Genomic DNA, 27,173 nt, shown 5'->3' on the forward strand with positions numbered 1-27,173 from the left:
GATAGAATACACAAGATTATTTCCAGCAGCTGGTGGGAAACTGAAATAAAACAGATGAAGTATGCAGAAAATAAATTGCTCAACTTTACTGCATTGTGTCAAGCCCTACCTGTATTTTCAAAGAGCAGCTAACTAACGCAGAAAGACAAAATATATTAAAGTATTCGGATTTATAGTCTGGGACTTTTATCTAAACAAGGGAAAAAAAAAAATGACCTTTTCAAGAAGCCTTAAAATCTGAGCCAGAGGGAGCTATCTCTCAGTTTCATCTATCAATAATAAAGTAAAATCAGCTGAACTAGGATAGCCACTTTATAATTATCATGAACAGCAACAACTGATTTTTATTTTCTTTTTAGAAGACTAATCAGCAAAACATTCCATGAAAGGTACAAAGACTAGAATGCAAGCATTCATCGGTACTAATCAGGTGTACAACTAAGATCCAGCTGTTTCACTGAGAATTTGTCAATTATCAAAAAGAACACGTGATTGTTCTTTTCTTTTATTCTTCAAACATACACATTCCATATTTCTCATTTTCCATCTCCAATACTATAATTATTCAATTCAGACACACACTACCATAAGGAAATTGCTTTTTTCTGGGAAAAAAATGCCAACAGTTGGAAGAATTAACAATACATTAACAACCATAAAAAGGAAAAACTGCCATAAATTCTGCCGTGAAACTTCAGTGGGTCATAAGGGGTGGGGAGAGGAAGTGAAGAACAAAGCTCTAAAACCTTGCATCTCTCTAACGCTTTAGATGTCACAAACAGATGAGGATAAAAACATATAACATCACAGTGGCCTTACTAATACATTTGTCACACAGTTCAACCCCCTTGCTCTGATTTCTAACTAGATTGGAACAGGTTTTAAGCATGTTTCCCAGGGGAATAAAAAAGTTGCCTCAAGTCAGCCTGTCATAAAAGTATTCCTCAGCCACTGTATAATCCTCTTTCCATTTACTTTCAAGGAAGATGCACTCATCTGAGATTCAGAATACAAAGCATTCAGTTCTTTATCAATAACATGGATATCCAAAGCATGCTTCCAAATTCCCAGTGAACTAATACGATTTTCTGGGTGTAATGTCCCCTGCACAAATCACACCGTAATTTTATGATATCTTTCATTCGGATTTTCATTCAGAAAGTTTCTTAGCATACAAAGTTAAGAGTTTAATACCAAAATTAATAGTTACTTAACCATAGGTAACTATTAATTAATGCATTATGCATACCTAGTGCATAGTCTGCTTTTTACAAGCATTCACAAATAATAAGTTCCAATTAAATATGCTGAATTTCTGAATAGTTTCTCAGGCTCATTATTTTTATTTTAATATAACATCACTAAAAATGTTCATAACCTGTAACTGACTTCCTCCCTTCCATCCATTACACTTTTTAAACATAAATCACTGCAACTGAAAAATCTCTCCATGCCTTGCGCACACAATGAAAACAACAAACAAGTATCATCAGTAGACAGCATAGCAGTGAAACACAAAATGTATTTTAGACACCAATAGAAAAACAGCTAAGGAAAAGAGTCCCAAACAACAGTTTAGAACAATGTCTCTTACTTGCTTCCACCTGCTAAAAAGATCAACCAAACATGGTAAAAACATCACTCTTAATTAGCTATGCTATTGATAAAAAGAAAAAAGGAAGTAGCAGCTCTTTGTGGATATTCCCACCATTATGACAAATGGCTGAATAAATAATAATAATAGAGGCATTTAGAAATTTATGTTGCATTAATACTAGTTGAGGAAAAGAAGGAAAAAGAATGAGTTTTAGGACCTACGGCAATCCCATAATTTGAGGGGAGACTCTTCTTGCACCCATGCTATCATCTGACAAGAAAATCCAAATGTCTCAAGAAGCTACCTAACAGTGCAACTAAAAATAGAATAGGGGAGTACAAGCTTTCCCAAAATTTTCTTGTTTCAAGCCTCACTTTCTATAGAGTTACACTGCAGAAGGCTCTTAGTTCTATACTAATGCAGAATCAACACATGGAACAGTCTGATGCTCGTGCAACCTAAACGTTTATTACACTCAGATCTGTCATTGTCCACTAAGAGTAAACAATTCCATGCACAGATACTTCCAACAAACAAAGCATTTATTGGCTTATGAAAGCAATTTCACTCAGAAAGACTGCCCATTCAATACATGTCTTCGAAAGTAAACTACATTTATCTGATTTTGGAACTACACATCCTGGACATATCCAGGAGTTTGGTTTCAGCTAATATACTAAAGCTTAAAACAAGCTTGGGAAAACAAACAAACAGATTTTACTGGTATCAACTAACTTGTGAATGTCATCATCACCTTGTACTGATCACAGCTCAAGACTCAATTAGGCATACAACCCAAACACATCAGCTTAAGCGAGTTCGCAATTTTGTCAAAATTAAGTTGCTAAATTCACAACCAAGCTTCTCTGTACCAAAGAACTGGAACATGGAAGCTGAAGACCACCATAAAAACAACCTCTTCCTACAGGGAAAGGGAGATCATTGTAATGATGGGTTAGGAAACCCAAGATTAAAAATGTTCTGGGACTGTTGTCATGTAGTATAGAGTCATTTTATTATCTTTATGTCTTCTTCTCATAAAAGTAAATATTCTCTTATAGAATTTCTCCCTCTACATCTCAAATTCTGTACATTGAAGTGATGCTTCCTAATGTATCGTCTCTGTTATTGTCAGGTGCATACATATATGTGGAAACTTACCCCAGATTAACAGATGTATAGGAACAAACTCAAAGTCCTCAATTTAAACAGTTTACAAGTAAAAGAGGGTTTGATTATATAGCTGCATCCAGACAAATTATTACTTCTAGCCACACATAACACCACTTAATTAAATAGTGCTCCACCAATGCAAGCAGGTGTATCACCTCAAAAGCAACAGCCAGGTCAAATTATTATAGGATGCAGTATTTTATATTACATGCCTGGCTGGCTTTGTTCATCAGCATTTGGTACATCATCCCCCCTCAAGAAAGGGAGCATGAAAATTTAAGCAAAATTTAAAAATATTGCCAAGATACATATATCCATTTTCTATCTCAGAAACACAAAAGATGCCACTATGCAAAAGCTGATGTCAGAGCCTTGTACACCACTCGTAACACAGGCCCCAATATTTAAATGCATTCACTACATCAGTAGTCTTTTGTAGCTCTGGGGAACAAAGATGACAGTTGATTAAAACGGGCACCTTACTCAAACATGAAACTGGTACATGAAACTTGCCATGACATATGACTGCCCTGAGTGGTCTATAAGGACACCGGAAAGATAGCAGTTGCCAGAAGCACTATCTATTTATCTGTTCTGCAAGGCCGCTGATGGAAATACGTTTTTCCTGTTTAGAGGCTGTTGACACCAAGATAGAAAGGTGAACACTGACATTTGTCACACAGTAACTGACAAGGTCAACCGATCATCTTGGATGTGACTGATACCAGAGCAAAGACCCAAAACTAGATTTTTGTAAGCTCAACCTTTTGAAATTACAGAACCTTTCCTTACCTCCTCTGACTCTGTATAAACACCCCACCTTACCTCCATATAATCATTTAAAATCAAATAGAATTCTGGAAAGCATGTCTAAAAAGCATAGCTCTAACACCACAGAAGAGCTGAAACAATGTAACACAGAGATTCACAAAAAATAAGGATTCACTGTTGTCAATCCTTATTCCAAAAAGCTGTCCTAATAAATCCCTCAGCTATTCATCAAGTGGTGAGGTCAACCCAAAAAACTAACAGACTGAGTACCTCAAACTGCTCCCCAAAGACAGAGCAGTCTATACATTTTGATTAATCACCAGTTATTTTCCACCTAACAGAAAAGGACTTGCAAAGGCCACAAAAAGAAAGAACAAAGAAGTTTAAAGACTGAGAAAACAGACCTGCAGTCATTTTAACTGTACAGTCTGAGTTAACAGCACTAGGATTTAATAGCATTATCCAAATTGAAGCTTCCCCCTGCAACAATGACTTCCTAGGAAGTTATAGGTAAAGCGCAACACCAAGAAATCACTCATAGCAGTGTGTCCAAACAAAACCAACTCTAACTCCTCCACACATGCTTAATAGTAAGATTTCGGGTGTACACGAGAAAAAAAAGCTCAGTATCTACATATTCACTAGAAGTTGCTACACACGACTTCCCAGTATTGATAGTTCCACTGTTGATAAGAGCTGACTTCTCTGAAACAGCTCCAGCTATGTATTGCGTAGCCCTGACACACCCTTTGACCTACACAGTGAGAAGATGCCGACTTTGTTTTCATGAATTAAAATTCTTCTATCCTTATACCCAAGGACTAAGCTTGTAATGTGCCCCAGAATCGTGACTTTTATTCCTGGAATATTTTAAAACCAATTAGCCATGATCGTAATGGTCCAAGGATCTTTCAAATAATTAAGTGCCATAAGTTACTGCAAACTACTTATCAAACTTGAGTCAAACAGTAACAGTGAGCACAAACTTTCAAAAAAAAAAAAAAATCCAATTAGTGAAAATTAGTCTCCTACACAGAAGCTGCAAACAGAAAGCAGCAGAGGATACGTGGCCTTTCCAGTGCCTTTGATTTAGCAACCTAATGTTTTGCAATTACCAAAAATAGAGTTCACACATAAAACTGTTACAACAGTTTATTGTAAAAGGAGAGCGAGTTATAATAGGGAAGACATTAATATACATAGTGTGTAAGAACAAAAGAACAGCCATGCTGGATCGGAACAAAGGATCCTCCTCTAGGCCAGAACACTTCTCCTACAGCAGTCAAAAGTGAACATCTCGGGAAAAATGCACGAGCAGACAAGTAAATAGCAGTATTTCCCAAAACACTCTTCCAGTCTCCAGCAAACTGACAGTTCAGACACTTTCTGAGCCAGAAATGGTGCCTTTATACTTAACAACCTTTCTTTTTTGTTCATTTGTCAAGCTGCCACTTAAATTTAGTTAAACTTTTAACATTTCTTGAAGCAAGACAGTGTGAATGTCAATGCTTATTTATATTTTGGATGAAGAACCCGTAGCTCTTGTACTGAAAATAACAATGGAGAACGAATAAAAATAACTTGCTGCATAAACACTGTTATTGTTACCAAAAAACTGAAAGGGAGGAAGATAAAGAAAGGTTTTTATGTCACACAAGAGGCTTCGGCTTAAAGATGATGGAATTTTAAAAGCACCTTAGGAATTTTACAAAGCTGACATACGGGCACACCTAAAAACACAAATAAACCTCAGAAAATTATTTTTCTGGTGAGAAAAAGAAAGGGGGGGGGCTTTCAAAGCATTTAGGTGGGATTGGTTTTTTTGGTTATTTTTTCCCCCTTTAGGAGACTGAAACAGGAAAAAGATGATGACAGTAACTACTTCTACTCAGTAACTCTGCAGTCCATCAGTATCACTGTTCATTATGCCACGGAAGTGTATCTGAAACACTTATTCACCTGAAACTTTTAATTACCTTTAGTATGGAAGCACCTGGAATTACAACTAGAAGTCATACCTAGATCCATTCTAACTGCAGCACTGTACTGCCTGAACACAGCTAACTCCAAAAAGGCAAACCACCTGTGGGCTTTTCTCACTTCTCTGGGATGTGAGGCTGATGCAGCCATTTACCTTTCCTCAGGAGGAGTTTAAAGTGTTCTTATTGTTATTATCATAATATAAGGCTCATTTTAAAGTAGGTTAATGAAATCTGTTCTACACAGTTATTTCACACAGTTAGAAGTACACAGAAAAGCTAGGGTAAAAAACTGCTTTTCTGGTTCTCCAACTTCAGAAACAAAGAAAAATACAAGCAAACCAGATGCAGCTTAACCCCAAAACATTTTAAGTGGCGAAACAGAGGAGAAAGACATTTAATCGCTATTCATTTTAGCATTTTATTGTTAAAGATTACCTTAAAACTGGCTGCTGCCACATATCGAACAGCTTGATGCGCTGCAGTACCGGGTTCCGCAGCTTCATCCCTCAAGATTTTCTCTGTCAGCCTACGTTTCCTGAGCTTTTTCGTCCAACACACTCCTAACATGCTTCAAAATACATTACGGTTCACTGAGCACCCTTACCATAAATTTGTAAACACAGTACTTTATTATTTAAAATATAGCTTCCACAAAGAAGCTACAGAAGCTTACCACAGCCTTGAAATGCAGGCCAGTCTGAAAATCAAGGTCATATACACTTATTTCAAGCCAGCCTTGCAGAAATCTCATGCATTACAGACAAACAAGCATTTTCCCCAGGCCGCTTTTAAAAAGCGTAAAGAAGGAAGACAACACACTCTCAGTTTAGTAATGATGCACCTTCACACCACACACTCAAACTCATATCTACACCAAGCCCTTAAACCAAGGACAGCATAAACTTTGAGTCCAAGCTTATTTGGATGCATAGAAATTTAGGTCAAAGCCCAACTCTGTTTTTTATTCAGGTTACAACATGCCCACTTTGCAGGAGACAGCAAATCTCAGGTTTTGACAACCTTCCAGCACCATCCTACATTTCCTCCACAGTTTTTCATTCCTTTGGCTCACTCTCTACCCACTCACTTTTTATGCATCACTCTTCAAACATCGATCAGATATGTTGTTCAGAGAGAAATACATTAATCCTTCATTCTTCTGCTCTATTTACACACTACTCTGCTCACACCAAATAGCATTAATAAAGCGTTGTCCCTGCATGTGATTTTTTGGGGGTCAAGAAATGACTCTTGTTCACACTAGGGTACTGACTGCTCTCTTGTATAAGTACAGCAAAGAATGTAGGAGAAAGCTGCATAACTTGTCACTGACATTGCTTACACCGTTTGTTGCAGAAGCTGGTAGGTGGGGAGGAGGGATCACACTACAGAAAAAGATAGTCCCGTGATTTAGGCAATTTAATTATAACCCAGAGAACTAAGCTCTATTCCTCTCTCTTCTACATAATAAAAAGTCCCAAACCACAACCTTTGTCTTATTTAAGCAGACGTCACACATTGTATGTACCTTACTCTTTGAACATTTATCTGTAAGTAAAATCAAAGAGAATCCTGTACTGAAAACAGACCACTATAAAATTGCTATATACTCTAAAAGAAGGGAAATGGACATACACATCTTGAACTGGGTGCAGAAAATTAGCAAGTAGCATTCACATTGCTGACAGACTTCATGCTTCTACCTATTAGCAGGTCTTTACTTTGGTGTTTGGTTCGTTTTTTTTTTTTTTTTTTTTTTTTACACTGTTAAAGTTCACACTTGAGAAACTCTCATAATAATACGATAAAAATTCATGAGAAAAATAACACTGTCCTGAATAAAAAGAGATTTGAAGTAAGCTCTCAAATTATGTGGACTAACAAAAATCCTGAATATCTACCCATTTAGTACAGCTAACAGTATCACAAACTAAATACCAAATCAAGTCAGACGCAGGTCCTTAGAGAGAACATGCAGTGACACGCATAAGCAGTACATGCATATGGCTGGAATAACCGTCATTCTATCACTTCCAAGCAGCTGCAGATCTGACTCTTTTAATTCTAAAATGTTACAGACTCTGCTTCGAAGTACATAGAAATAGTCATCTTGGTTCTAACGTGTTTCAAAAGGATAAAAATGCAACATTAATTTAACCCTACCCAAAGCAACAAACCCTTACTTTTCTGTCTCTGGCAATCAGCAAACTGCTCATATTTGGAAGGTGAACTTGAACACTCAACAGCAGTACCTACAGAGCAACAAATTAATCAGTTCAGAGTGAGGGCCTACGTACTCTATTTGGCATCCAGTACTATGCCTGAGCATATAATTCATGCTATGCCTAAGCATGTAACATTTTAAATCCAAATCCTCAGGTTATGCAAAGAAAAAGAGTCATGACTTAGAATCTTGACTCATGGAAAAATGAACCAGAGTAAATCAATATTTAAACCAAACAAAGCACAAAAACTTTCAATACAGGAGGTAAATTGAGAAAAACTCTACATGCCATTCATAAGTGTTTCTTTTGGAAGTTGGGGCAGGGAAGTGTCTAATAAGATGTGAGAAACATTAGAATAACAACATACAGATACCAATGACCTTAATGTTTTTCTGGCAGTGGTTTTCATTTGGACCAATAAAAATAGGGGAGGGGGAAGCCAGCTCAGCCACCAGAAAACCACACCAGTTATTTTAAAAATACAGTTACAACACAGAACCAGCAAATTCCATTGTATAACAATCGCAGCTAACCAACCCTTAGAGCCAAACTGAGGAGCCAAACCCGATCCCGAACACCCACCTCAGACAGCACTCCCACTAGCCAGCACCACAGAGATGGGCACTGCAGCATGCGCTGAAGGTCAACATTTTCAGGCCCTATTTTTATGTATGCTTCCCCTCATCACGTCAAAATAACGGGACCGAAAATCGCCCATCCAGACACACTTCGCTTCATGAATTGAAACACCGAAGAGAACTACTGGACGGGGGGAGGGGGAGACAAACCACGCACCCCTCCGCACACTTCCAGCAAAACAGAGGCTCCTGAGGAAGGAGAGAAGCGGGGAGGGAGGGATTCAGCAGGCGGAGGGACCTCGTTACGCATCACGCGAAGTGCTGACAGCACGTTTCGTTTCCACGGGTGACGAGATCCCGCTCCTTCCCCCCGGGCCCAGCCACAGCGAAGAGGCGTTTTCCCCCCTCGCCCTGTCCCTCCACCCCAGGGAGCCCCCGACCGCCACGCACCGCACCCCTTCGCGCCGCTCCCCGCCATCCCCGCTCGCAGGGAGAGGCGGCCAGGGCCCATCCCTCGCCCCCCCCCGCCTCGCTCGCCGCCGGGGGTGCCTGTCCGTGCCCGCCCTTGGCGCTCGCCCCTCCCGCCGCCCCGGGGCGGCGGGAGTGGCCGTTGGTCCTCACCTGCATCCCCGGCAGGCCCGTCTGCACGGGGGAGTGAGCCATGGCGGCGGCGGCCGGGACGCGGAGGGGAGGGAGCCGGGTCTCCTCAGGCGGCTCCAGGGGACAGGGCTTAGCTCATCTCCACGCTCCCCCACACGCACACACAGTCCTCCTCCTCCTCCCCCTCCTCCTCCTCTTCCTCCTCCTCCTTCTCGCCCTTCCCCCGAGCGAGCAGCGCCTCTGCGCTGGCGGTGGGAAAGAGGCCGTCCCAAGCTCGGGCTCTTCAGGCCCCCGTCACGGATGCAACGACGGCGGCGGCTTCTTCTTCCTCCTCCTCCTCCTCCTCCTCCTCCTCTTCTTCTTCCTCCTCCTCCTCCTCCTCCGGCCGCGCGCGCAGGGCGGCCGTTACCGGCGCGGTCACGCGCAAGGCCTTGCCGGCGACACGACGACAGACCTGAGGGGAGGGAACGGCAGCGCGCGCGCGCGCGCCCGCCCCGCCTCTCCTACCCGGCTACCTGCACGCGCTGCCCCGCCCGCTCCCCCCCCGCCCCGCCCCGCTCCGCCGCCATCGGCTAACGGCCGGCCGGGAGGCGAAAGGAGCGGGGCGCCGGCCGGCCCCACCTACCGCGGGGCAGGGGCAGCCGCCGGCCCGGGCTCGGGTCCCCTCGGCACCCCTGGCGGTGCCGGCTGCCGGGCGTCGGGCTTGCATCGTCCTCGGGGCGGGAGGCGGCGGGGCCCGCAGCGGGGCCGCGGCCTTGCGGGTTGTGTTGGGTTTCGTCCTTCGCCTTGTCGGTGGTGAGAGCCCGCAACGAAAGACCCGCTTCTCCTCTCCCGCAGCCGGAGCGACGGGCGGCTTCCCGGCTGCCGGTGAAGCAGGACAGGTGGAGCGAGGCGAGCGTCAGGCTGGGAGGTTGCTCGCTTAAAATAAGGAAAGCGGGGTGAGGCGGCAGATCAAGATGGCAGAAACCCTAGACATTTTTTGGTATGTCCTTTTCCTGCCCCCCCCTTGGCTTGGACGCTTTACGAAAGGTCGCAGTAACGCTATCGCTCCTCTGAGGTATATGGTTTCAGGAAGCACTTGACTTCCTGTCAGGAGTTGCAAAAGCAGTAAACCGAAGTGACAGTCATCTTCTTACCATGCTTCCTACGTGGAAGGAGAGAGGGGGTCAGCGGTCAGGTCTCCCCCACCCACGAGAAACCCTGGACCCACGCAAAACCTTTAAGAACTTGGCAATGTTACGTTCCCTGTATTTGGCCTGTTTAAGCTGGGATTCAAGAGCTCCATCCCACAGTTTCCAATGGACTATGGAATGCCCCAAAATTCTCTCCTTTTTGCCCCCACAAAAAGCTAGGTGGTTTCATGAGTATTAAAATTACTGAAGCCTGATGGCTGGTGGGCCTGGGATCCACAGGACAGTGGTTCACTGTCCTTTCAACTGAATTAAAGAAAGGGGTGAGCATCCACCGCAGCATACATTACTTTTTAGTAGGTAATTCGCTAGAGAGTTCACACGAATCTCTCAACTGCAGGAATCGCTTTAAAATATAAAATGGTCTTACTGATGTGTGGTTAGACATAAACTCCCCTTAAAGTTTTTCCTATAGTTATGGTATTCTTTGTTGTCTAATATGGGCTGAGCTAATGCTACATGATCTTGTTTTCCTGAAACTTGTAGAAACATAAATGTCTCCAAGATTTCTGCGCCTCAGTCAAACTCAAAATTAGCCAACAGCCTAATACAGGCGTGCATCTCTACAGACGCACTGATTGTTTCCGTGAGAAATTAGACTAAATATACCAGCTCTTGAGTAGAGTGAAACATGGAAAGGATGATGGATAGAAATTGCATAGAAAATTGAACTACTGGTATTCTTTTATTGGTTGTTCATGAAGGAGTTGCTAGTTTCCTTAATGCTGGAATGGAGTTGAAATTATGGGGTTTTTAACTTCAGGAAATATGAAAATGTTTCTACTGTTTACTGGTATGTAATTTTCTAAGACATATAAAAGGTTTCATTTGAGTTTTACCTCAGTCAAAAGTCAAATTAAATAACAGTCACAAGAATCAGTATCAAAACTTTCTGTTTAGATTGTTTTCTAAAGCATTTTGCAATCTTCTTTTCTAAAAACGTAGAGCTTTAGTACCTCCATGGTTGCTCCATTCTGCAGGATGGTTTTTTAGCTTGCTAGGGAGAAAGTCAATGGGCTACAAGTGAACCTTTTCCTTTGTCCCATGCATACCTTTGAGCTTTCGCTACCTCACATAATATTAAAAAATCCTCATTGAGAAAATGTCAGGTTTACCATTGCCTGTGCAGCTTTATTTTTGCTCTTTTCTATATAGTCATTAGGATACAGATTTTACCAGCTGCTTTACTTTTTGTGCAGTTGCACATTCAGTGCAGAGTGAAAATAAAAAAGGTATAAAAATAAGTTTTATCGTTTGTATTATGAAAGGTATAAAGCTATTGTTTTCTGTCCATTAGTATACTCTTTGGGACTTAAATAATTTTCATAAGGAACATATACTTAATTTGCTAGAGTTGTTCATGTTTTATCTTGCTAATTCCCTCTCTGCATTTAGTTTGTAGATTCTTTAGCTCAGGATTCATAAGCACAAAAAAGTTACCATGTGCTGGCTGCTCAGACGTAACTTTCCCCATGTAAGCTCCTAGCCTAGGGCCACTGTGAGGTCTTTCACTTGCTTGTATGCTGTCATTCAGTAAAGATCATGGATTTATTTCATCTCGAGGTTTCAAAGTTCTGCACTGCGTCTTCAGCAAGAGACTGCGCCTGAAAAATGATTGTTGGAGCCAGTGGAATAAGCTCTATGAGCAGACTTGCTTGGTAAATACACGTAAACAAAGGAGCAGATTCAAAACACAAACTATGTCATAAACCAGATGCTAGTCTAAGTTAAGTTGTAATGAAGTCGGAACAATGTATTAGAACATCTAATTTCTCTCAGTTTCTGGATTGTATGCTGTATCTTATGTTCTGATAGACTTCCAGTTTCTCCCCTGGACTTGAAGGAATTTTAACCAAAATGGTTTTGAATGTAATCTTAAAACAATGAACATGTTTCTGTCAGCTGTTAGTTTTGTAAATGCTAATCTTTCAGTCTAAACTTCAGCTCCATCCCCACAGACTAAACAACAGAAGCCTTGCAAGTTTTCCTCTCCTTTTCTCAAGCTTTTCTGAGAAAAAATGATTTTGTGTATTATACTCCAAAGAAAGGCTATTCTTGCAGAAATCTCTATTAAAAATAGAATGATTACATGCTATGATAGCCCGCCATCACAGTACAATGACGGAGACTTAAAAAATAAACAGTTCTTACCATTAAGATGATTCCCTGTTGTATCTTTTCGAAGCCAGATGTTTCCAGTGTGCAAAGATTCAATTTATTTTATGTGTAGGCTTCTCAATACCTGGTTTGCTTTCAATTTAAAGCGATACTTTGAATATGCAGAGATCTTCTGCTTTGCTGGTTATATAAGAAAGAAGTGACGAAAGAAAAATGTAATTACATCATTGTAATGGCAGTGACTGTGAACTTCTGTATATAAACTACCTGTGAAGAAAAAACATTTTCCTTACTGACCAAGACCGAAACTTCTCAAATGAGCAACGTAAGACCACGGATGTTTTCTAAGAAGAAAGGCGCACCGGAAACTTACCTCTTTTCGAATTTGTAATTACCCTAAATAAACAAACGCAATCCCGTCTTGAAATAAATACACTACAGAAAAAGCACCGTGGATTGTAACAGGTGGGACATTTGTCCGCAAAATACAGCGCGTGAGGAACGTAACGCGGGGTAAGTAGCAGGTGCAAATTCACCTGGGGAAGCGAGAAGAGAGAGGGGGCCGAGCGCGCGACAATATGGCTGGCCCTAAGGTGCGGCTTCGGGGTTGCGGTGACGCCCGCGCGGGTCCGGCCCAGTTTGCCCTGCCGCCCTTCGCCGGGGGCCTGGGGAGCGATCAACCGCGTCGCAGTACCACGCTCTGCGCTGCGCAGCTTGTTGCTGGGGGGTTTTTTCTCACTTCCTTATCCTCTTTATCCACCACCGTGTTTTGTCTTTCCTCTTTCTTTTTTCTACGCTGTCTTGGCCGATCGATTTCTTACTAAACTGTTTTAACAACCTATAGAAAAATGTGTCATTTCTTCTCTTAACTGTATGCATTAGGCTCCTAGTCTTATCCTTTTTTATCCTGTTAATAGCCTGATGGACTACGTACTCAAAATTAAATTCTCGATAGTTTGTCGGTAAGGCTCCATTTTGAATACTTAGATTTTAAATGCATGACGCTTGCCTGTATCATATCATGCCAAGCAGCTTTAACAAGGCTCTTCACAAATGGACCTGGAAGAATTTAAGTGGCCCTGGGGATAAAAGGGGAGGTCCTCACATGCAGCTATAACTGACGACAGAGAGGGAAGAGAAAATAAAAGCATTTCACGGTGGAGGGTGTGTTACCAGTTGACTGTCACAGGAATCCATCTGGGACCGATCTTGCTCAGCCTATCCACGAATGACCTAGAAAAGAAACTAAAGAGAAATGACAAAATAGTCTCACGTTGCCAAGTATCATGAGGTTAAAACTGAAACGAAGTGCAAGGAGTTGCAGAGGAATCATCTCAGAGTGACTGCTGAGTGGCATACCAGCAGATGGGAGTTCGGCGTTGAAAACTATACAGGGGGAAAGTATATGGGAAAAGAGTTTAACGTTACATACTGGAGTTCCTACCAATCACGAGGGAAATCTTGGCTGTCACTGATTTCAAGTCAATCAGAAGATAAAACTGTGTTAGGAGTTATTAGGAAAGGAATAAAGAATAAGGGAGACAATATTGTTATACCTTACTATAAGTCCATGCTGCTCCTATAGACTGTCTCTGTCTTCCATTTCCAAAGTGATACTGTAGCATAGAAAAAAGGTACCAGAAAGGGAAGAAAACAATGATCAAAGATTCAGAAAAAATTCTCTAGATGGAGAAATTAAATACATTAAGACTCCTCAGTGTCGGACAGAGGGTTTTCATGAGGGTAGTAGAGTTCTGCAGCTTCATGAATGGCCTGGAGAAGATGACTAGGGAGGGCCTGTACACTTTTTCTCATAACAAGAGGTACCCAGACAGAAACTTCTTTAAAATAGAGAAAAGCAGGTAACAACACAAATGAATAATGGAGCTCCCTGCCATGAGGTGTAGTGGGGGCCAAAACCAAATTTTTTTTTTAGTTTAAAGAATTGACGAGTTCATGGGAGAATTGTTTGTACAACAGCAACATGTTAGAAATACCTTGCTCCTAGCTTCCCAATGTCAATCTATAGTCTTTACTAAGACAAATTAAAAAGAGTATTAAGTTTAGATAGATTAGAATGCTAGAAGAGAGAAAAATAACAGGACTCTGGAGAGCCCACTAAGGAGTAATGAAAATCAAAGAGAGAAAGTCATGCTTTAAGCTTCACATACAGTGTCTGAACGGTGAAATAATCAAATAGCCTACCCATATAGCCAGATGGGTCCCATCCCTTTTCGTGTGGTTTTATATTGACATCAGGAACAGACTTCCGCTGAATGAGAATAAATAAGCTATCGGAATCTGTTCTTTTGACTTAGATGAGGACAGGATTAAACCCTCACATTACTGGATTGATATAATAGTTATAGCTGAATTGGCACATTACCATTTAGAAACTTTTTTTAAAGTTTAAATAATATATATTTGTATGCTAAAGGTTTATTTACCTGCAGTTCAGAAACAAAACTGTGCATCCAGTTCTGAATAGGGTAGAAATGCTGTGTGTCTGACACTGAAGATTTTTATTCGGGTTTACTTTGCTCTTGGTTAAATGGGATGTGGCTGAAGGGCTTTTGTTCAGTGATGGAGGGTTGGTAGGGAACACTGCGCTAGAACTTGCAAGCTACAAGGCTGGGTATATGGTCTGCTAGTGAGCTATGCAAAAGTGGAAATAGCAGTTAGCTCGTACTTCACCTTTGTCATTAGTGCTTGTTGAAGAGTGAGACTTCCTCAGCCAGGGAGGACAGTTAATCATAACTGAAGGGAGCGTCATTGAAGAGTACGTGGTTATAATAGAGGTTGAACCAAGACTGTCTTCTTCATTTGTATTCCAAGATCTCCCCTCTTCCTCTGCCAAAATATTTGTTGATATCAAAAGAAAAAAATGCTAATCCTTTCCAATAAATAAGGATAAGAGAGCCTTGGGGCACACCACAGATTACTGGTTCTGAATTGTCCCCATGCTGGTGGCCGGGCCTTGGGTGCACTCCGAGGCTCTGCAGCCCTTTACCCTCCAGACCTGGGCTGAAGGGCTGCTCTGAAACCCCAGCAGCAGCCTGCTGGGCAAGAGCAGGATGGGAAAGGGCTGTGGGAACGTGTGCTGGGGTCCTCGGCCCTGCCTCATCACTGCGGACTGGTGATCTGGACTCTCAGCAGATGCAGGTGACTGCCCTCGGACCTGCTCTGATCGTCTTGCTTGGGTGCCGTGAGCCTGCGCCAGGTGGGTAGGAGTCCTGCCCCTCTGTCGCCCTTGGCTCCCCGCTCACCCTGCTGCTCCCTGGCAGCGGGTACTAGAGCCTGGCAAGAGAAATAAGCATGGCTGAACCCCACGGGCCCGGGGAGTCACCTTCTGCTGGAACAGCATATGGAGGTCAACCAGCAATAACTCCGAGCAGCCTTGACCCTCCTGGGAGACTGGCTAGGTAATGGACTCCTTGTATCAGGCTCCTCCTCATCCATACCCTACAGCCGCGCAAGGTATAAGAGGCTTATTCCCCAGGCTGCCCTCCGTATCTTTCTTCTTGCACCTCATAAGTGACTCATCGGCTGCTCCACTCTCTGGCTACGCTCTCCATCAAGAATTTTACAATCAAGATTAAAATGGTCTGCCTAACTCTCTATGGCATGAAACTGCTTATGAGGTCCTGAACCAAAACTGCCTTTGAGATACAGGAATTTACACCCTCCAGCAGTTCTTTGGAAACATTTTTTAGCACTAAATATATTAAAGGAAAAAAAAAAATCCTACTCATGTCCAGTTCCTTGGCTCATCCATGGAAGAATAAGTCCCTGCTTAAGCAGGCCTCTCAGAAAGCAGAGCAGAAAGGACTGGCATTGTTCTGAAATGAGAACCCATAGTCAGGATGACTCAGTGTGCAGAAATGAACTATAATTATATATGTGGGTTTTCATCCACTGATTTAGCTATTTCATGTTTATAAAGTTTGCCTAGAAAGCCTCTTTTCTGTAAGGCCTTGTTAAGGATATTTACAACACCCATATTCTGACATTCTTCTACTGTGTTGAAGGAGAAATGCACATTTCCCTGTTAATAACAAAAAATATCCTTGCGTTGTCCAGGACTGACGTTTTCCCTGCCTTTAATTGTGTTTGCTCTAAAAGATTAGTTTCTAGTGTGCCTTCAAACTCTGTGGGGATCATACCCCTACAAAATAGTGGGTTGTTCTGTGTTTCCACCAAAATTTGAAAATTTTGGTTTTCAATTTTTGGTGGAAAGGGGGTCCCTCCTACAAAACTGATGCCGAAGCTTTTCTTCTCGACATGCCATGGGTAACCCTGCAGCCGTGTATTTATGCCAGCAGAGGAAGATTATGTAGCTTCAAAGGCACACAGATATTGCCTTCTACAACTATACTCGGCTGTGCATTTAAGTTCTGGTTCAACAAGCCATCTTGTCAGAAAATGATTTTGTCTATTACAGAAGCAGAGTCTGAAGTTCAAACAGTGACATTCTGCTTTAGGTCTCTTGAATGCTGAAGGGAAAAAAAATGGCTATTAAATTATGTTCCCCAAAGAAAAATCCAGTATTTTGCTATGTGGGTGTAAAACATGTTGTTCTATATGTATTTCACTTCCTGCAATGATCCACTTCATATTTTTCATAGAAAATTGTGGGGTTTTGAGATTCTTATTAACAGGAGAAAATTCACTTTCTCGTAGTGCTGAGGATCATAATGGATAAGGCAGGATGAGGCAGGAAACAGAGGAAAAGTCTCAAGTGTTGTATGCCCTTTATTAATAATGAGCAGAATATAAGTGCCTGAAAGTATTTTAGTATTCCAGGCAGACGATTAAAATTAGATGGGGACCTAGAGCTCATTAAGAAACATGAGATTGATTATACTGCACTCTGCCACTGCCCCCAAAGAGCATCATTTCATTAAATCTTGCTTTTTATAAACCTTTCTCTTAGCCCCTTGTCATACAAACCAAACATATGCGAACAGAAGAAAACACACATTCCCTCTCTTCTTCTCACATTTCACATTTTATAATGGAGACATCAGTTCTTATCTCAGATTAATGTGTACATACACAGCAGACTAGCAAAATCTCCAGACTAAATGGATCCATTAAGGGTGACCCTGTAATCGTGATGAGATGCTCTAATATATAACTATGTCCCTAGACGGTCCATGTCATCACAGATCTAAAATGTTTGCTTGCAGGCTACAGTTGTCCTGGCAGAAAGAGTTGCACTATATCTCATTGATAACTGAGAAGTAGTGGTCTTGCAATCCACTGCACTATTTCACTATTTTAATTCAAAAATTATCACATTTTACCCTTCGTTAATCTCATGATATACCAGAAGCTACCTGTAAAATCTTGTGTTGTCAGAAGTGTATTGTATTCATCCGTTGAACACAAAACCATATGGATTCCTGCAAGTTTCAGTTGTCAGTCTAGAGTGTTGGTAACAAATGAAAATCATTTTGTGATGCGATGGTTTTTTTAGGGTACAGCTTCATGTTGCGCTTAATGCAATTTAACTGCGGCCTGTTACCAAAGTGCTGATCCTGCTCTTCCTTTCTCCCAGCCCTGGCTCCCGTCCTTGCGTTAGCAATCACATGCCCGCATGGTGATTTGGCTCAGTTCACTGATCCCAGAGGAAATGCATCCGTGTCCTGCTGGATTAGTCTCCCGTGGCAGCACCCAGAGGGGTGTCACGCAGCAGGGACACCGTGCGTGTGGGAGGGAGGGAGGGAAGGAGGCCAGCACATCCCATTCACTGGTAGCCCGCAGTTAGCTCAGATGAGGTAGAAGGTGAAACTCCATCCAGAATGTCCTGTATGTCCCTGAGTGGGATGGTGGCTTCAGCTCTTTCATACCACAAAATCCACCGTCTCGGCTTGCAGAAATGAATGCTCCCGCCCGTGGTTTAAGCCCAGAGCTGCGTATCCGGAGCTGTTGGCCTTTCCAGAGCAGATACAGAAGCAAACAGTGGAGGGATGACTTTGCTGCCACTAAACCTCTTTTCTAGGTAATCAGAGACCCTCAGTTCTTAGGAACACCAGCCTGCAGCCTTCCCAGCCCCAAAATTTAACACCCAAGAGTGAAAAGCCAGAAATCACAGACAAGCCCAAAACTGTGAGTTTGTTATTTTGGGAGGTTTTCTATTAGGAAAATAAATTACAGGTTGTAAGCTGTTTTCTAACATTTGGACCTACCATCATCCCCACTAAGTATGTGTATGGGACAGTTACAGCCTGTAATTAACCATGGCCCTACAAAAATGCAGGTCCTGTGCATGTGCCTTCCCACCCTCCCCATCGTTCCCATCCCACAGCCTTCTAAAAGTAGTTACCCAGTACGTTCCTGCAGTGCTGACGGTGCTCTGACACGCTCCAGCCATCTTCCGCCTCCTCCTGCAGACCTCCTTTCATTCACAAAACTCTGCTGCAACCTCCCACTTGCGCCAGACCTTTGGCTAGATCCCAAAGCCTCGCGCTCCTTTGGCATCTACAGTTGCCAGCTTGGTTTTCCTTCCATCTTTTTCATGAGAATAGGCTTCCTGGGGATTTGGGACTGAGCATATATCTTCTTCCAGCTGAGACAGTGGGTACCTGATGCTTTATGTGCCAAGAAGAGCAGATTTTGCTGCTCCACATCAACACCGGTGCTCTTCCCCACTCAGAAGTAAATTTACAGGGGGAGTTACGGGCTGTAGGCTCATATTAACACTGCAATGGAGTAGCAGAGCTGCACAGACTTCCCATCCCGCTGCCTCCTGATAGCAGAAGGATTTGCCTCAGCACCATAGCTGCTTGTATAAATGATCAGAGGGAACTACAGGAGACCACAAATCTACGTTTATTTTCTGATGGGGCTTAAGTGAGAAATACACAGACAAGCCCCCGAGTCTGCTACCAAGAATGATCTGTACTGACTCTGTATCTTCTGAATACAGGGGGAAATAGAGACAACCCTGCTAGACGCCTTGTATACAGACTTACTTGGGCTAAATGCAAATTTCTGCTACACTCAGTGTGCAGAACTCACCTAGACAGTCTGTTCTTCCTCCATCAGGTTCTAGTTTCTTATCTTAACACTGTGATTGTCTTACACAACTACTCTCAGTTCTGCTCATTCTGCTTCTTGCACCTAGAATATATCCTGCCCCCCACTGCACCTTCCTCCCAAACTCCCTTGGTGCAAATCATGACCTTCCCTGCCCTTCTCTTGAGAAGCTCTCCGGTGCCAACGCACCACGCGCCTGGATCAGATATGGCAAGGTGCTAGGGGCTCAGGCAAAGCATACTGGTATCAGTGGAAAGATTCTCATCAACTTCACTGGACTTCTGATTTCTGCTGTTTGTAGGTAGTACATAGGCTCCTCAGCCCATGGCCCATCTTCCTTTTTCACTTGTATAGAGGCTGACGCTATAGCCACTGACTTATTTCCATGAGCAATTTTCTCAAAGAATGTAATGTGGTTCTATGCTTGCATTTATTTGTATTTATGAAAGCAAAATAAAAATTTCTAACCTGTTCCTTATTACAGCTCAAGGTTTTACCATGTGTTTTTATGTCATTCTTCCAGCAGAAACACAAGACCATGTAGTTATGTTCTGGCTGTTAAAGAAAGAAACACTTCCAATCCATATCTGTGATTCATATACACGTAAAGTGTTTGCATTTAATGATTTGGGTATTTAACCAACTTCTGTCGAGATTATTTTTAAAGCATTTCAGTTCACCTTTAAAATTAAATTCCAAGCTTCCGAGAAGTCCACGTGAGGATGAGAGTGCAGCGTCATTAGGGTTTTTAACTGCTCAAAGACTGCCCCTCCTGGCGACCACCTCCTTCTTCAGCACTGGCATCGTTTCATATTAACTTAATCTGAGCTGGAAACCACACCGCTCCCCTACAGCAATCCTGAGCTGAAGTTTCCTCTGCTTTCCATAGGGCAGACACAGTGGAGGACAGAGCAGGGAGGAGCAGCTCTGAGGAGAGGGATCAGGGTGCAGCAGTCCTTGCACACAGGTCCTTGGCCCCAACCTGAAGATCTGGTTAGAAGTGCCTTGGGAGTTACCATCCAGTGACTCTCCTAACTCCTCCCATCCCAAAGCTTTGGCACCCGGCATCCCAAACTCTCCCACATCAGCCCTTCCCAAACTGTTTCAGCATGTGACGCCAAGTTAATCCAAATCTCTCCTCCTAGCAGTCCTGCCTCCCAAAGCTGTCCCATCCAAGTCACAACTCACTGCAAATCCTGCTTTGAAGATCCCCTCAAGTCCAGTTGCCTGAGGGACCATTCAGACCCTGCTCACAATCCTCTCAGCCCTTCCAGCAGCAGCAGCCACAGCCCCACAGGCTATGGAGGTTCCTTGGTGCCCTCCCAAGGACTATAACAGCCCTATATCCAAAGCTCTTCCCTAAGCATGTCTGATGACCCTAGAGTTTGTGGGATAGCTCAAAATCCTGCTTCTGTATACACTTGAGAAGACGTCAGTGTGAAAAGAGCAGTGTTTAGGAGAGGTCTAAAACTGAACGTCATTCAGGAATGAGATGCTCTTCCAGCAGGCTCCCTTAATGGGCTGTATCTAGCTGGCATGGCTTCACCAAGTGCCATCTCAGAGAGCTGGAGCCCCTACCAAATGTGGTGATTGTGGCTTTCTTTTTAAAGACAGGGGCGAGGCTGAATGGTTGTACAACAGATTAACAGCTTGGGAAGTCACCCGGGTGGCAGGAATCTGAAATCAGTGCATCCTTAGTCTGTCAGGACCAAATCTAGATTCAGCCCAAATCCTGTATCCACTTAAAAATAACATTTTGCTGGAGTGTCTATACATCCCTGTATTTAACGTGGTGCTCTTTTCTCTGGGGATGAGTCTGTTGTGCCCACAGGAGCCAATTTTGCTTTGTCTGACCGACATTTTGCTCAGTTACAAAGACTCCCCCCAAAGCTGCTTGTGGCTTTGCTTCTTAGGGCAGGGTTTCATGCCTGGGGTTTAAGTCCTGCAGTTAAATTGGTTTAAGCGCAACATGAAGCTGTACTCAGTGATTTTCACATCTTTTAGAGCAAGCCCATCGGGTGCTGCAGCACAGTCAGCTTTATTCTTGTTCTTTACTATTCTTCAATATCAAAGTCTTCTTTTTTTATAATACCACGTAGGATTTTGGCACTTTTAACAAGTTTTTAAAAGTTTTCAGGCGAGATGACTTCCACCAGCACCGCCAGGGACAGTCTCTTGCTTAAATCCATCCAGATCTTTTTATTTTCCTAAACACACAGCAGCCCTACGGTCTTCAAAAGCGATACTGAGCTATGCACGAGGTATTTTCATAGCGAAAAGTATTTTCTATGAAAAAATACTCGGAAAAGGTATACAGGGAAATACTAGGGAAACGTATTTTCTATGAAAATTCATTTCAACCTGAAGCTTGGGATAACTGCGAGTGGGAAACCATGACGGCAAGGATGCAGGAGGGTTTTGTGGGAGGCTCCCCCCCTTTTCCCGCCTCTGTAGTGTATTTTTCTGCCACCTGGTGGCGGGAAATGACCCGCCGCTCCCGGCTTGGGGGGGGGAATTTGCTGGGGACCTCGGGCTGACAGGGAAGCTTTGCCTGAGCAAGGAGTTAGCGAAAAAAAAAGGTTAAATAAAGGTCGTATATTTTATCCGTATTAATATTACCTAGAATCTGTAGTCACAGACCGGTGCTTTGCTGCAAAAAGCCGGATCTGGGCACAGCAAATAAATCCCTCCTGTTCTGCAAGCTGCCTCAAGGCAGGTTGGAGATGGCTCAGGGCTTCTCTGATGCCTCCTGGTTCTGCCAGGCTCCCTAAGCTGGAAATAGGTGGGTGCAGAGCAGCACCTTCTGCCTGCCTCCCAGAAGCGGGGTGGTAGCAAGCGAGGCGAGGGAGCAAGTTCACCGGCTGTGTGCTGCGCGTGGAGTCGCTGGGTGCTGGGGCAGCCATCGGCTCTGAAGCTGATGGAGTGGAGAAAGGATGACTCACGTTTGCAATGAATGCACGAAGTAAAGAGCCAAAACCAACCAACCCCAAACCCCAGCCTGGGTTTCCGTAGCTCAATCAGGAATGTGATGGTAACTGACTGCAGCCTGGTCCCAAACAGGGGGAGGAGACGGACTGCGACAGTAACTTCTTGCCCTGATGCAGCAGAGAAGAGCGTGGCCATTAGCCTCATATTCCTGCTTCCTGCAGAGCAGCAGAAGTCCAGGGTGCAAATGTAGAGGACCTGGAGGTCCTCTCTCCTTCCCCCACCCCCCATTTCCATGCTTGGTTTCTCAAGCCTAGTCCCCCCTTCCCCATGCCCCCCACAGGTTCAGCACTCAGCCAGGCTCTAACTTTAGCATACTCATGCAGCAGTGTTGCCCCCCCCCCCCCCCATATCTGCGATCAGATTTCAGTAAAAATGCATTCAATATCATTAATTCAGTTAGGTGATTACAGAACTGATCTCAGGCACTCTGTTGAAGTAAAGTACCAGCCTGAAGGAGCTGCACCAATCGAATTAACCTTTACTTGAAATATTTTTTGTAAGATAAGACCTTTAGGAAACACAACTCCCATCTAAATAGAATACATTTTCAATTTTCACTGCCAAGGAGGCATGGCATGGCTCCAGGAGTTTATCAGGCTTGAATAAAGTATTTTTCCCAGCTGTGGGGGCTGTATGTTCAATTTGGAGTAAAAAAGCCCTATATGGGCCATGATGGAAAGAAGCTCTGACAGGGATAGACATTGCAGTCAGCTGAATCTCACAGGAGGCGGACAAACACAATTTCACATAGGCAGACAGCTAAGATTTCATCTTAATCTCATGAGGGTTTTATTCACCACTAACAGCAGAAGCGGGTCGAACGACGGGTTGCAACACCAGCTAGAGAGAGAGTGCTGTGAAAGTGCCTCACTCTATTTCATACCTAGCTCTTGCATCATTTTTATTCATTTTTTATTTAGCTATGCAGCTTCCACAGCTTCAGTTGTTATTTCCCTGTCACCCCCAAAATATAGCAATGGCATTACCGAGACACAGGCTCTTTCATCACAGATAATCTTAGGAGTGTTTCAGAAGGTCTTACAGCCATTTTGGCATTGCAGGGAAAGTCAGCTTTTTCTTTCCAGTACATCTGCTGGCAAATGCAAGCCTATCATCTGATTAGCTTCTGCAATTATTAGGTTTCCTTTAGGATACAGGCAGTGGCAGTTGTAACACTGCTTAAGATCGTCAAATCGGTTTGGTATGTCAGTACGAAGGAAAGGACGACATGTAGTTTCTATGAGCTCTGCCATTGCCAAAAGGCTTTGGGTTCTGCATCTCATTGAAAATGACCCTTTACAAAAGCACAAGTGGCTTGGCTAAGTCCAGCCCAGCCCAGCTGCTACTCAAGAAAGCAGTTATGAAGGCTACACAGGAAAGAACTGTGCCTGCTGCAGCATGGCCTTCACCCGTGAGGGTGCACTGCCTACACCCCACCTTTTGTCCAAGCTCACTCAGGCCCTGCTGCAGGAGACCTTCTCCCAGCTCTTCACTGAGCTCTCTGCACTCATGAAAGACATACCCCAGCCAAAAAGGTGACAAACTGATTCCCACACCCTGCCTGTTTTTTTCCCTGACTGCTCCCCTTCACTCTCCCATAGAGTCATTGCACCAGGGTGCTGCTGAGAGCTTCCAAGTGATGGGGTAGGCGCCAGCAGCAGGTGGCCACTGATCTTCACGTAAGCCTCTTAAAATGTACTTGCACTTTGAACCAATTCAGGTAAGCATGTAGCTACTCTCTGAAAAAGACAGGTCCTGTTTTGCTTGTCATCTTCTCCTCCCTCTCCCCCATATGCAGTCAGATCAGCTGTGAAACTCCCTGGGACATGGAGCGTGACTTGTTATCCACCTGTGGGCATTAGGTATTTATGCAGAGCTTTGCCTCAGATTAAGAATGAGCATGGGAAGGTGATAAAAATTTAACAGCAATAATGGAGAGTCCATTGAATTGCGGGCTCTCATGTTACCTTTGTACTGTGCTGAACTCCACCAGATCTTGTCCTGCAGTGGTGTCTCTAGGAGGAACAGCAGTGATTGAATTAGGCTGGAAATGGGGCATCCTTGATTGTCCTGACCCACCTCCTGGTGAGGCAGGATGATTTCAGGAGTTGCTACTTCCCCTTTGATAATTTTGTCTTTTTTCCACTCTCTAAGGTGTGATCCAGTTATTTTAATATTCTAACCTCTGCAAGATGGTCAGTGATATTATGCTAAAGCACTGTGTCAAGGTATGAATGAAAAAACGAAAAAGTAATTTGTAGAGTAACAGTATGCATAGGTGGCTTGCAATTGCTTCCAGGAAATTAATTCCAGGAATTAAAAAACCCAACAACTTTGTATAGAAGTTTGCCTAAAACTATAGAGAAGTCTTTGAAAGGATTGTGCTGCTTGTAGGCCCATTTTTGAGAACAGCAAATGGAAGGGACTGATTTATGTAGTTCACAGAATCTGACTTTGAACAGTTGTAAGTGCCCTGGTCAAGTGTCATTAGGTTGAGCTAACGAGCAGTAGGAAACACATGGAAGCCATAAAGTGTATTTGTAATATTAGTAAGCATACGGACATACACGTTCCTGTATCTACCTGGCCAGACATGAGTGCAGATCTGATTGCTAGAACAGGCTTTCATAATTCACTTTTGTGGTTTTTTAAAAAAGTTTTGGTTGTTTTAAATAAGAACTGAAGTTAGAATGACCAGCTGTTAATTTGATTGCTTTCAGGGTATCATCTTCTCTGTAACAGAAAAAGATATGCAAAAGACCCTCTTGGCAGTCTGGTAGCCTAGACAGCAGCATCCGAAACTAAACACTGTCAGATTTAGACGTTAAACTTTCCTCTTTAATCCTCAAAACTACAGCACTGAAAACACTTGATTTCAGCCCAAAGACTGATTCCCTGCGCATGGCTTCTAGACACAGCAATGCTGACAAGAGCTGCCCAGGTGTACTATACAAGGTTCCCTGATTTTTTTTCACATCAAATTTTGGATGAGAAGGCAGGTGGATGTTTTAACTTTAATTACCTCAACCCCTGTTGAAAATGAGATGAAATCTCATCACATACAACTGTCTCCATACTACCTTACAGGGCTGAAGAGATGGGGGAGTTTGTTTTCTCCTCATCAGAAAGCTTTCCTATCTAATTTTACAGCATTAGTGGCTTTCTACCCATAAAACACATCCGTCCATGTGGTAGACAAGTTAGTGGGTTTGCTGAAGTGCTAACTTCCAACAGCTTATGACACAAAACATAGACACATGACCTGCACGTCAAAGGAAAAAAAGAAATGTTAAAATGCTAAATAAACATTTCATCTGGTATGGGCAAAATAGTGGACAGAAGGTGCTATCTTGTAGGGATACAGTTAGGAGACAATTTATTTTGCTTAACTTGCATGGCAAAGGAAAGGCTGGCTAGTCTACCACAAGTAAAGCTGGTGCAAAACCCCCTTAGCAACTCAGAGGACGGCAGCTCCTCCTAGGGCTGTCCCAAGAAACCCTCAGCCCCATGGGCTGGGGGGACACCCAGCATCTTGAATCCATGGGAAAGGCTCTCCCTGAATGCCCTTAGAGACCAACAGGGCTTCCCGCCTGTGGAGTACAGGACTAACTGGGATGCGGGGAAGAGCACCTTGTACTTCCCTTATCAAACTCCATTTCTAACTGTTTTCATGGGTGAGGGACTCTATTCTCTATGCACATGTCTACATGGAGGTCTGAGTGCCAGCAGCTGGAGTGGGAACCAGGGGTCACAGGGGCCCACACATCTGCAACGCCAGCAACACGCACATTGATTGAATATATGTGGCTGTGTGATCACTTGCACATACAAGCTGGACTTGCTGTAAAATAGGATAAGAGTATTGGAAGCCAGGTATCAAAGCAGCTGTAAGTCTGACCAGGCTACTGGAGGGGCCAGGGAGTCCAAGCCAGCTGCTGGAGAAAGTCTAGGATGTGGATCTAGAAACCAGGAATTCCCAGAACAATACACAGACCGCTGGCACTCCATAACACGGTCCACAGAATCCTGTTAAGCGACAAAATTTAGTCTTCCCTACTATAAATTTGATGGGTGTTACAGGTATATTAAAATAGAGAAGACTGACACTGGTCCATCGGCTTCAAGTGGTGGAGCACATAAAGCAGCAGCAGAGAGGTGGTATCAAGTTTTGGTAACATGCAACTGTAAGTCATTTTTACATCACTTCCATTGTTTTGTTACAACAAAAGTTTTATTGCTGTTGCTTATTGCAAATGTCATTTGCCATTGTCTGTTTACCTGAGTGGACACCTCATTAATACATTTAATTAAAAACATAACAGGAGGTACATGGGTAATTAACAGGCACATAAAACATCATATTACAGTGCATGTCCACGTTACTGCCATGTGGAGCAGAGACAGCATTTTAATCTGAGCAATGCCAGAGCTTTCCTCCCATTATCTGTAAGGCAGTACAAAGGAATTTAAGGCACATGGTGACCCGCTGCTTTCAAGTAACAGTGAGGCTAGAGGGGTCATGCAGACAGCTTGGCTTCGATTACTGTTTCTTGGCAATACTTGTTTCTTTCATGACATAAAATTGAAATGCAGTACAAAAATACATCTTTTCACAGGGTCTAATAGTGCCGAGTGCAATTTCAATATTTTAATGCTATAGATTTAAGCTTGAGGTCCATTAAGAGTGCAAATTCTGCTGGAGTTTCTTCAGGATACCATGTTCAGTACAAGAAAGACTAATCTTTTCCTCTTGCTTCCCAAGAGAGGCTGCATTTTAAGTTAAAACAGTTTTTCTTAACCTCTCCCATTGGACTTACTACCCAGAGGTGTTACTGGTACCCCCGATTCCTCTTACTGCAGGGATTGTTAACAGGATACCATAATTTATAAACACTCCTTGAATACACCTT

The 27,173-nt window shown here is 43.2% G+C and overlaps 1 protein-coding gene across 1 annotated transcript in view; it reads right to left on the reverse strand.

Annotated features, from left to right (window-relative positions):
• STK24 (serine/threonine kinase 24) overlaps positions 1-13,431 on the reverse strand; it is a gene marked incomplete at its 5' end in the record, with an annotated part of 67,544 nt that extends 54,113 nt beyond the window's left edge. The window contains 3 exon segments of the mRNA XM_082305000.1: positions 9,552-9,767; positions 9,770-9,844; positions 13,408-13,431. Coding sequence (XP_082161126.1) covers positions 9,552-9,767; positions 9,770-9,844; positions 13,408-13,431 — 315 coding nt within the window.
• Positions 13,432-27,173: the final 13,742 nt, after the last annotated feature.

Source organism: Platalea leucorodia, assembly GCF_965183815.1.
Source record: "Platalea leucorodia genome assembly, chromosome: 2".
Lineage (NCBI taxonomy): Eukaryota > Metazoa > Chordata > Aves > Pelecaniformes > Threskiornithidae > Platalea > Platalea leucorodia.